Source organism: Hemitrygon akajei, chromosome 13, assembly GCF_048418815.1.
Source record: "Hemitrygon akajei chromosome 13, sHemAka1.3, whole genome shotgun sequence".
NCBI classification, from domain to species: domain Eukaryota; kingdom Metazoa; phylum Chordata; class Chondrichthyes; order Myliobatiformes; family Dasyatidae; genus Hemitrygon; species Hemitrygon akajei.
The window spans coordinates 44,260,002-44,272,512 of record NC_133136.1 but is presented as its reverse complement, the minus strand read 5'-3'; the positions used below and the strand labels follow the sequence as shown (position 1 = coordinate 44,272,512).

Sequence of the window (12,511 nt, the reverse complement as noted above, 5' to 3'; positions counted from 1 at the left end):
TTTCTCCAAAGATTGATAAAAAGCCCAGGCCGATAATAAACATGATAAGGTCTGCAGATGCTGGAAATCCAAAGCAACACACAAAATGCTGGAGGAACTCAGAAGGTCAGGCAGCATCTATGGAAATTAATGAACAGTTGATGTTTCAGGCTGAGACCTTTCTTCAGGACTGAGAAGGAAGGGGGAAAGACATCAGAATAAACCCCTATAGTATCCTGTTTCTTGGCTCCTTTCTTGAATGCTGATCTTACAATTTCAGTTTGCTAATGCTCCAGGACTTCTCCAGATTCCAGGAATTTTGGTAGATTACAAGGTTACCACAGGCTGTGTTGGAATACAATTGTTACAATTAATGACCTGCAGCAACTGTTGGATGCATAATTGTAAACTGCACAATTCTAGATCAATTCTACTTAGCACATTGGTTTAATCACAAAAAACAACAGAGATGCCCTCAATCTGAAGTAAAGCCTAGCCTCCCAAGTTAAGCACAAAAGGTTTTAACAAAATGTATCAAGTTTAGTCAGGTCAGATCTACATTCTGCTAAAACATTTAGGTGTAGGTTGGATCAAGCCACTTAATTCCAGTCAGTCTAAACTAGTTTATCCAAGCTAGCTGAACTTAGTACCTGCAGGAGATAGCAGTGTTAACTAGACACTCAGCCTGGGATAAAGGAAATGACCAAGGAAGAACTGATTTTAACTCAGTGTCAGTGGCAAGGGAGTAGACAGAGATGGTTGCTGACATTTTTCTCAGATATTGTTTTGCCTTAATAGCATGGATTGACAATGACACTGGCCTACATGGAGAGGGTTGGGGAAGTACTCAAAGCTTAGGTGAGGCATAAATTACATTTAATTTTATACTGTACCTGAAGAGACCACTAATGAAGACAGAACTTTACTTCCACAATGACTACTCTACAAGTATACACTTACAATGGTGTTGCTCACACATTCGGCTACAACAGATACACTGACAGAAGAACAAGATCAAGTAGATTTTGCCCCCATGACTGTTCTAACACAATCCATTGCAGATCCATTCAGCAAAGCATATCTTCAAGATTTGAAAAGTTAGTCAACAAAATCGCTAGCACTCATTATGCAAAGCTCAATGCACTCAGAATCCCTCCAGAAGCAATTGAACATAATGGAGTAGGTAACAATCTGTAAAAGGGCATAGTTTTCAGTTCTTGACTTATATTCATATAGTTATAGCAGCATAGGTAAGAGCTATTCAGCTCTAGGAGTCCAAATCAGCATCTAGTGAAACAAATCTCTTCACCTTCATTCCTTTGCCCTTTTCCTGTGGTCTCCAAATATACTTTCTTGTTTATCCAATTCTACCTTGAAGGCACTGATTCAGTTTTCACCGGCCGAACAGGCAGAGGATTCCAGGCTCTGACTACAACTTCAAATATTCATCCTCATAACCCTTTTTACCTTCTGTTTGTAATTTTTAATCCTGATCCTTTAACTATTTGCTGATTAAACAAAAACATTCTTCTATTTACCTTCTCAATATTAGTCATGATCTTGTACACCTCTAGCTTCTTTATTCTAACATGAAATCACTCAATCCTGGAACCATTCTAGTCAGTATCAGTATTTTTGCACTGTTTCTGTATTTCCTAATGGATCTGGACCTAACACCTTAACTTTAAAATAAGCAATTGTTTATGCAAGTTCAACATAATTTCCCTGTAATTATTTATTGTATTATGTTTATGGATTATTTAATCCCTGGACCTCAGATGCTCTTTCGCTGTCCCCTCCTACTTTTAAAGAATTTTGCAAATGAATAGCCAGATCACCCTGCTCCTTCAGATTCTTTAAAACTGAACCGTTTAGTCTCTAATTGCCCTGAGTTTATCTTCTACCAAAGTACACTATTTCACACTTCTCTGTATTAAATTTTACATGCTATCTATCTGCAATCCTACCTTACTAAAAGGGTAACCTTAAACAAAACAAGCCAAAAAAATGTTAATTCAACACCCTTTTTTTGACTTATATTCTCTTTGAACTAAATTGTTAAATTGCCAAAAATGTACTTTAATCTTGGAAGTACAAAAAAAATGCCTCAAAATTGCTTAAATGGCTCTGAATTGCAATCACTAAAATTCCATACAAATTAAAATCAATTCAGTGATCAGCCATTTTCACAATTACTGATTACCAACATAATGATCCAATTCATTAGTTATTTAGAAAATAAAAGCAGTACCTTTACTAAATTTTAAAATTACCTCTGTTATCCTTGGCAGGGGTTTCATTCTTAGCAGCTACAGTCCGGCGATTCTTCAAAATAATGCAAAAGCAGTATTATCATTTTAAAGGTTGAAGTTAACAGATGTAAAAAAATAAACAAACAGCCATATACAACTTCTAAGCTGACTCTTTCCAAGCGGTCATATTAATAACAGTTTGTTTCATCGATTTAAGTGGGAATAATAGAAGACTGAACAAGGAATACAAATGGTAAAGGAGGGGAAAAGACAGTCGGACATGAGGCTTGAAACCTCAAGCAAATGTTGAAGTGAGTGGGATTAGAGAATTGTCTGTAGTAATTTCTGTTATAGTAAAGAACACCGCAGAGATTGGATGAAATAACAAGACTTTTATCAACCTCTTTCTTAAATTCACTTAGGAAATGAACATTTGCATTCCTTTTGGTTAGATAATTGCAAATATTTACAACACTATGAAGAGGTTTTGATATCAGAATCAGCCAGCCAAGTGAAACATCAGTCTCTCAAGTTCTCTGAAAAGCCCTATAAAAGCAACTTAAATGGCTCATTCAAAAAGTACATAAAAGAATTTTGAGTGTGCCGTACATAAATTGCAATATTATAGAAACTGTGTTTATACTATGTTGACTTTCTGCACAAAAAAAAGAATCTTGATTACCCAAGGCACCAACAATGCATTTTGTAAGTTCACCAGCTGGACCATTTACAGAAGTCTCAGCCCACCCTTTTCAACTTCCACCTACACTGTTTCTGTAGCAGACACTTGCAAATTACTGTAATAGAAAGTAAACATCACAATTTGTTCTTCCTGTCAGTTATTCAATCAGAATTTTCAGAAGTACTTCCTATAATTTAGACAGGGCAGTACTGATGGACTGAATGGCTGTACAATCCTGTGCTTGTAATCAGGGAATACATTTATTATGTAGATGACAATAAAGAGGTAGACAAAAGTCTCCGATCACTGGATAAACTCCGTTAGTGGGATCTTCACTGGTGCTAATGGGAACCTAGCACCAGTGAAACTCAAGTTTATCAAAAAATTACCAGGGTTTAAAAAACACTGAAAAATTAATACGGCAATTTTATCTGAAACACAGTGGTTATCATTATGGATTGGGAGTAATAAATCTACAAGACTTGTTGGAACATAATGTTCTTATTTAGAGACAGCTGAGTATATACATACCAAATTGAAATTAAAAACTATTCAACTGCTATTCACCTACAACAAAAAAATAAGTAAGAAGAAGTCAAAAAACCTTTGAGTATCATAACAGATTTCACAATTCTCCCTACCTATAATCTAGGTTTACTTCTGAGGAACATCAGAGAAAATTATCAATAAATAAATTACCAATATATAAATACTGTTAAGAAATTAACAGACCTTCACTATCTTATTAGTTTTGATGGTAGGTGTTGGAGGTGGTGGTGTTTCAGGGCTTGGCTCAATTTCTTCATCTGGTGCAAGGTCTGGGTTAAGTGCAAAAACACTTTCAAGATCAATCTGTTAATTGAAAGATTGTACATATTATACACAAAAACAAATCTTTTAGAAATCATTAATCACATAAGAAGCATTCTTTAAAAAAATTAAAAACTAATGTTCATATAATGCTCTCCAAATAGCTTCTACAATTCAAGATATAGTAGAATGACTCCAAGTTCACTAGGATCTGGAATGGTTCTGAAGGACTGGAAAATTGCAAAATGTTAAAGAAGGAAGAGAGGTAGAAGAAAGGAAATGATAGACCAGTTCAGCAGTTGGGAAGGAGTTGGTGTCCATTGTTAAGAATGAGGTTTTGGGGTACTTGGAGACACATGATTAAGTAGGCTGAAGTCCACATGGTTTTCTTAGGGGAAATCTCACCTGATATATCTATTAGAAGTATTTGAGGAAATAACAAGCAGCATAGACAAAGGAGAGTCAGTGGATGTTGTGTCATTGTATTTTCAGAAAGCCTTCGACAAATACTGTTGAGAGATTGTTTCCGGGTTGCGGGGATTTAGTTCCATTCTTTCTGCCCAGTGCGCATGTGCGTAGCTCCCCTGCACTACACAGTGTAGTTAAGTGGTCCCCAACCACGGGCCGCGAGGAAACGATATGAAACGATAAGAGTCAGCTGCACCTTTCCTCATTCTGTCACGCCCACTGTTGAACGCACACGAGGTCATCAGTCGCCTAAATACCATGATACCCTTGCGCTAGGGATCACTGATTAGCTTCGCGCGGCCGGCAGGAAGTGCCGTTGCTACTGGCCTGGAGCACGGACAGATGAGCGTCACTTCTAAACCTGTTTACCACACTGAATGTTCGTGGGGAACCCGGTGCTAAAATATTTGCAGAGGACCTAATTTGGGCTCAGGGTTTCGTAAGTAGCAGAACAGCTACCGCCCTGCTATCTACTGAAACAAACTTTTGTTGACCGATAGATCCTACAAGCAGGGGGCAGGCGCATGCCCTGACGCACTCCTCGCTCGGCCAGTCGCTCTCTCCGGACTGCAACTGCTGCAGCTCCAGCATGGGGACCTCCGGCCCTGACCTTGTCCTCACATCCCACCCACAACCAGCCGCACCTGGCCAAGGCGGCTGGCAGCGGGTGGGTGGGAGGCTGCAGTTTGGGCCGGGAGGCTGTCTAATGAGGCAATGAAAACTGCTTCAGTACCTTGAGTCCAACAAAACTGCACTTAAAGACAAACCTGTTGAGTTTTATGAGCGGAAAAAGCATGAGCAAGCAGGACAGAAGCTAAGTGCTGAGAGCCACAAAATCTAAATTGTGGAATAGACTGGACATAAGGAACCTGCTTCAAGTATCGCTGTATTCCTGTCATGTTTAACACCCCCCCAACCCGGTCCGCAAGAATATTGTCAATATTAAACTGGTCCGTGGTGCAAAAAAGGGTGAGTACCCCTGGTGTTTATACATTATTTCTACTTCTGGGTTGCAGGGTTTTACTTTCGGTCTTTTCTGCCCTGGTGCGCATGTGTGTAACTAATCGATCTGGGGTCGAACTTGCCTTTCACCAAGGCCAAGGTAGGGGATCTTGGGCTTAAAAAGGTTGATGACCACTGCTATAGTGGGTACCTCTAAGACCAGAGGTACAGCGTCAATATACAGGTGCATCCATTTAGAACAGAGATGAGGAGGAATTTCTTTACCCAGATGGTGGTGAATCTGTAGAATTCAATGCCACAGACAAATAGGGAGTGCAAAAGGAGCACAGGCAACATAGACCAAGTCAGTACTAAAGGAATGTAGCAAAACGCTTTATGAGTTTGAAAGGACTACAGGAAACAAAATTCCTGTGAATTCAAAAGCAGCAGTGGAAATATTTGCATCTGGAATCCAGGAAACTTAAGCTGTTCTTCAGGGTAAGTATATTCTGCTAAATGAGCAAACTGAGGAACAGCAGGGCTATTTAGACACGTATCAAGCACACTCTGCAGTATATTAAAACACCAGGACACTAATACAAGAGTGTTGTCAGCTGAAGTAACTTGAATAACAGGTGGTTCTAGAGACCTCCAAGGCACCTTCTGAGTATTAATGGGTTAAGAGAGTTTTTTCCTCAGGTGTACTGCAACGAGACTGCAAAAGATACAGGAAAGTTGAGTGAATGGGTGAAAATTTGGCAAAAGGAGTTTAATATGTATCACTGTGGGATTATGCACTTTTGGAAACTGACTGCAAATGAATGAAGTACAAGAGATTTAGGCATTTTTGTGCATGAATCCCAAAAAGGTTTACAGGCAAATGACATATTGGCCTTTTATGCAAGTGTTTGGATTTTAGAAATAGGAAAGTATGGGGGGTGGGGATATCAGATAGGTTCTTTTTAAAAGCAGAATTGTGGGTGTGTGGAATGCACTATTGGGGTGGCAGTACAGGCAGATACATTATGGACATTTAAAAAACTCTGGCATAAGTACATGGATGAAAGAAAATGTGAGTGCTATGCAGAAGGGAAGTGTTAGACTGATCTTAAAAAGTTAGTTAAAAGGTTGGCAAAACATCATGGGCCAAAGGGCCTGTACTATGCTATACTGTTCTATGTTCTATGAATGCACTAGTACAATTGTACACTATTTTGATAGGGCAGAACTTGAGTATTAAGCAGTTTTCTGCACCCTTATTTAATACTAGCATTGGAAGTGGCCCAAATCACATTCACTGGGCAAATTCTTGGGATGAGAGCGTTGTCCTATCAACAGCAGATAAAGAAACTGGATTTGTATTGAGGGGGTGAACTTAATGAAAGCACAAAAGGAAGATACTGATTTTTTCCCACTAATGCAAGCATTTTCATGAAGGAGCAACGTTACAAGAAATTTCTTCTTGGCAAGAAGCTGAATCTCTGGAATCCTGTGAAGACTTTCAGAGGTTCAATCATGGAAGGTCAGATCACAGAGGAAGTAGATAAATTTTTGAAAGATCAAGGAATTGGGATCTAACACAGAAGAGGAGTTACAGCCTAGGGCAGATCAGCAATAGTCATACTGAATGGTAATCAGGCATGAGGGAACAGATGTTCTTGTATGTTAAACTAAAGCAAAAGTCATAGCACCATGGGTGGTTTAACTCTACAAATGAAGAGAAAAATCACTGCTACAAGTGATTTGGTAGCCAGAGCAGGTGGGGGTTTCTACAGTTGCAGATGTAACTCCAGCAGGGTATCACAACTGCACCAGGGAATAGGTGGTGCCAGGAATAAGGGAATCCCTAAACAAATGTAGAAAATCTAGAGGAAGAGTAAATATAAAAAGCCATATGTCATGGTGTGTATCAGTACAAAAGACATGTAGTGAAAGGGATGTGATACAAGCAGATTTTAAAGAGCCATCAATCATATTAAGATAGTAAAAGGTCTGGTATGGTATGGAGGGGCCTTCTGCAGTAAGTTACAAACTCAGCCAGCTCCATCATGGGCACTAGCTTCCCTAGCATCTTCAAAAGGCAATGCCTCAAAAAGGCGGCATCCATCATTAAGGACCTTATCACCCAGGGCATGCCCTCTACTCATTGCTACTATCAAGGTGGTGGTATAGGAGCCTGAAAACACACACTCAGGGCTGCGTACAAAGTCCCTTCATTTATTCCCAGTATACCCATGACGGTATCACCACCCACAGCTCCAATCTACTAATTAAATTTGCCGACGACACTACATTGATTGGCCTTATCTCAAACAATAGTGAGGTGGCCTACAGGGAAGAAGTCATCTCTCTGACACAGTGGTGTCAAGAAAACAACCTCAGCCTCAATGTCGCAAAAAAAAGGAGCTGGTTGTGGATTACAGGAGGAATGGAGATGGGCTAACCCCTACTGACATCAATGGATCTGGGGTTGAGAGGGTAAACAGCTTCAGGTTCCTCGGCACCCACATCACCGAGGACCTCACATGGTCTGTACACACCTGCTGTGTGGTGAAAAAGGCACAACAGCACCTCTTTTACCTCAGACGGTTGAGGAAGTTTGGTATGGGCCCACAAATCCAAAGAACTTTCTACAGGGACACAATGGAGAGCATCCTGACTGGCTGCATCACTGCCACGGGAACTGTACCTCCCTTAATCACAGGACTCTGCAGAGAGTGGTGCAGACAGCCCAGCACATCTGTAGATGTGACTTCCCATGATTCAGGACATTTACAAAGACCGGTGTGTAAAAGAAAAGCCCGCAGGGTCACTGGGGACCCAAGTCATCCCAACCACAATCTATTCCAGCTGATATCAGGGAAGCGGTACCGCAGTATAAAAGCCATGACCAACAGGCTCCACGACGGCTTCTTCCACCAGGCCATCAGACTGACGAACTCACGGTGATTTGAGTGTATTCTATATTACATTGACTGTTCTATTTATTATAAATTATAATAAATTACTAAGATTGCACATGGCACATTTAGCTGAAGATGTAACATGAAGATTTTTACTCCTCTTGTATGTGAAGGATGTAAGAAATACAGTCAATTCAAATTCCTTACTAAGGAGTCTAGGTTTAGGGACCATTGCCTCAAAATAAGGGAAAGACCATTTAAAATTGAAATGAGAAGAAATATCTTCACTCAAAAAGTGATCTCTTTGGAATTCTCCACTTCGAGAATTGGTAAGGAGATCTTTGAATATTAGACTAATTAAGAAACATAGGGATAGGATTCAAAACTGCTAAGGTCAATGAGTCATGAGATACAAGAGACTGCAGACGCTGGCAGATGCAGCAAGAAACAAATTGCTGCAGGAACTCATTAGGTTGAGCAGCATCATCTTAAGGGAGGGGGAATGGAAATAGCAATATTTTAGGATCAGACCCTGATTGGGACTGATCAATCACAATCTTGTTCTATGGCCAATAGTTGAGTAGGCTCAAGGGCCATGTTTGTATGTTCTTTCAGCCACCTGAACTAATTTGAGCCCTTCACTCTCTTCTGTTCTCTCATCACAAATATAACCAAATCCCCCCCAACACTCCCATTTCTTTGCAAATTGATTTATGTCTAAAATTTCCCAGATCTAATGCAAGGCCATCAACCTGAAAGGTTAACAAATTTTTCTAAAGTGTATTAATTCTTTTCCCTCTCCACTGGTGCTGCCTTGACCTGCTGAGTATTTTAAAGGTTTTGTACTTTATTTTAAATTTCGGTGGCCATTTTGTTACACAAGACCTACACATTACAGATAAAACTGTATTCCTAGAAAACAATCCATATCATAATCATCCGTGAATGCGTCTAGAAATGACAGTTGGCAAAATTGCATTTATTTACTTTTCTTCAACACAGCAAATTGGTTCTGAATTTTAAAATTTTAAGTCATAGTCAGCAAGGGCACATTTCTATAACGCAATAGGGGTTGCCTGCAACTTTGGATTTTGAGGTTCTGCAACTTTTTTTATTTAAAAATTACTAACTTCTGAATGCTTCTATTTTTTAATAAAATATTATAAATCACTACATTGTTTTTGAAAAAGCAGCTTTTTATTATTTAAAAGACAGACAAAATGTTTAATATACAGTAATTAGCCAAAAACATTATATTCAAGTTTTGTTATTAAAACTTTACTCAAGATTGACAATCTTTTTTTTAATTAATGAATTTGCAGATGACTGTATAAGTAAGCTCAATTGTAGTATACAATTTTGAACCTATACAATTCTGAATATCTAAATTTTGGAAAACTATGAAAGACAAACCGAAAATAATTCCAGTGAATGCCCAGCATTCATGCCAAGCATGAAGCTCCAAGCATTTTAAATCCCATAAGCATTATTTTGACAAAACTTTGGTAGACATAATGGAAAATTCTAAAAATATATATTTCAGAAGTACTATTTCAGCAAATATAGTTTACCGCAGTATAGCGAACACACTGATTTACGGACATGCAAGAGTACCTCCTTTCCTTTTGTATCCCCATTTTCAATCCACTCCACAGTAGCACTTTCATTATCATCATTTAACGATGTCACCATTGCTTCGTGTATCCGTCCTGGAAGATTACAAGGAAGATTATTTAATGCAAAAGTTTCTGAGATCGCAATCTACCAGTTAATCAATAATTTGTTCAATCACACTGAGCAAGAGTGTCTCAAATTCAAAACTAAACAATGTGATCTACATTTTTATGCAACTGAATTTCCATTAGTGTGATGGTGGAGAAAAATAAATGAACAGAACTGTTCAACAGGAATATCAGATTTTAAATCAAGCAATCTTGATTAACAACCTATTTTAAAGTAATATATACAGATCATTTCAATAAAAGGGATCAATATAGGGATTGGGTAAATGATGGTCAGTGTGGATTTCGTGGACAAAAAGGGTCCATTTTCATTTTGTATTCCTCTACAATTCTGTTACTGCATTAGGAATCAACTTCCAAAGAGATTGGGTGAGAATTAGTACAGTTGAATTTTAAAATGTGCATATTAACCATACAATGCTCAAATATGTATTTTCAATTTTGCTGCACTGCTGGTGGAGCACACAAGATAACTTTTTGATCAGAATCTTGCAAAGTATCAGTCTTCAGTCTAATAGGGCATGAAGTAAAGGCAGGAAATACTCAGTCACTCAAACTACAACCATAAGGAAAGAAGCATCAAGTACAGCAAGTCTTTCCTAGTAGTGAGTTGATCAATAGTGGTGGAGCTGAACTTGTTACACACCAGTTTGCAACCTGCTTCAGCCATCCAGGGTGAAGGTATCAAGAGGCTGCATGCAGAGGCACAGCACAATCCAACAAACAGTGAAAACAATTGGCTTGGACAGTTTTAATTGTGATCGCAAGATCCTGTTGGACATTTACTGATCTGATTTACTGGTTCCTGGGCAAGACCAATGGTAGGGGAATTATGTGACCTCAGTTGTGGCGGACCAGGCCCTCATGCTTTGGGGTTATTTGTTACAGCCATCTGGAAAGGAGAGGATGGAGCTGGCTGTGTGCTGTTGAATTTCGTGCAGGGGTAAGGGCTATCCCCTCCCATCAGTGCTGCCCTCCAGTATTTGCTTGGTGGAAAACAAACTGGATTGCATTTGTCTGAAGTTACACCTGCACAAGATGAGAAATGCTTGCAGTAATGTGGTTCCAGGACAATATCCGTGCACCATCAATCTGCAGGTCATAACACTCAAGGCCTTGAGCTATATTATTGTTATATTTTGACTCCGCCTCCTGCTTTCGGACATGTAAAATTCAGTTGCTTACTGTCCGCCTTTAATCTCTCCCTTTTCCGATTTAAACTTTGAAATTTTAACTTTATTCAGTCGAATTTGTACAGCAATAGTTATGGCTACTTTGAAGACCACCAGACAAAATCTAGACCCGTCTAATGGGAAATCTAAGAAGGCCAACAAGTTCGCAGAAGAACCCCCTTGGGTCAAGAGATTAGAATCTCAAATCAGCAGTATCTGCACTGAAAAAACTCAACTAAAAGAGAAATTTGAAGAAAAAATTGACTCTTTGAGCCTCGATCTTAAAGAAGTTAGTCGAAATGCGGCTGACCTCTCTTCTCGTTTGGAAAAGGCTCAACAACGAATTGTGGATTTGGAAGCTCGATCACGTCAGAATAATATTCGAATTGTTGGATTAAAAGAGAAATCAGAATCTGCCAACACACTGGATTATTTTGCTAAAATGTTTCAGTCTTTATTTCCGGAGGTTTGTTCGCAACTCCTGGAGATTGAATCGGTTCACAGAACCGGTGCTTTAAAATCTTTGGATGAAGGTAAAAACAGGCATATTGTGTGTTTCTCTGTTTTAGAGACAAGGATCGCATTATTAAGCTTGCTAGAAAACAAAGATTATTTTCATTTCAAGGCTCAGAAGTCTGTTCTTTTGAAGATTTTCCACGCGAAATTGTTAAGAAATGCGCTGCTTTTGCTCCTTCTATGAAACCAGCCTATCAAAAGAAGCTCTTCCCATTATTACAGTACCCAGCAAAATTAAGGATCATTATTAAAAATTCTGGAGTTCGTATTTTCTATGATCTAGCTGAAGCATTGCGTTTTATTAATTTCTCGTCTGACGAGTCCGATGGCGAAACTGAAGTCTGAAGATTGAAAGATTTATAATAGTTTGATTGTCTCGTGGTGTAAAGTGAAGAAATTGGAAGATTTGATGGTTATAAAAGTTTTTACCTTAAAATATATTTTAATCTCTGAAAAAGACTGGCTTGAATGGTTTTAACCTCTGAAGATATAATGGGAGAACCATAACCCGGTTAATCTGAAAGGAGACCAATCCTGACACTACGCACCAGACAAAAATGGCTGACTGTCTGGTGTGACGAGCTATGAAATGATGAAACTACCATTGTCATAGAATAAATGAAAGATCAGCAATAAATACTGGTCCTCCCAGGAATGCTCACAGCCTGTGAATAAAAAAATACAAGGGACTACAGAAAATATAATGCTAAATAGAAAAAAAAATGTAGAATAACCCATTAGATACAAACTGATGATTATTATTAACAAGGTACACAACAATACAGCTCAATAAAAGATGCACAGCTGGGAGGTCTACAGCAAAACCCCAAAATAAACTAGCTTGTGCTCAACTATGGGACTAATTACAGTGTATTCTGCAATGCTTATTGTGTACTGCATATCATGCAGTGCACAACAAGATTGAGAACTGAATTGCCCAATGGTACTTAAAAGAAGAAGAAAGTCCTTAACTCCGAGTGGAGCCATCAGGACGTTGTCGTGACGGAATTTTTTTTAGCAGGTTTTCTTGTTTTTACAAGGCCGA

General features: G+C 38.9%; 1 protein-coding gene across 2 annotated transcripts in view; it reads right to left on the bottom strand.

The window, feature by feature from the left end:
* Positions 1-12,511, bottom strand: part of kif2a (kinesin family member 2a) — a 112,578-nt gene that overhangs the window by 83,843 nt on the left and 16,224 nt on the right. For both annotated transcript variants that reach the window (XM_073064506.1, XM_073064507.1), the window contains exons 2-4: positions 9,651-9,745; positions 3,646-3,765; positions 2,253-2,304 (exon numbers count right to left, since the gene is read on the bottom strand). In XM_073064506.1, coding sequence (XP_072920607.1) covers positions 2,253-2,304; positions 3,646-3,765; positions 9,651-9,745 — 267 coding nt within the window. The remainder of the gene's footprint in view (positions 1-2,252; positions 2,305-3,645; positions 3,766-9,650; positions 9,746-12,511) is intronic.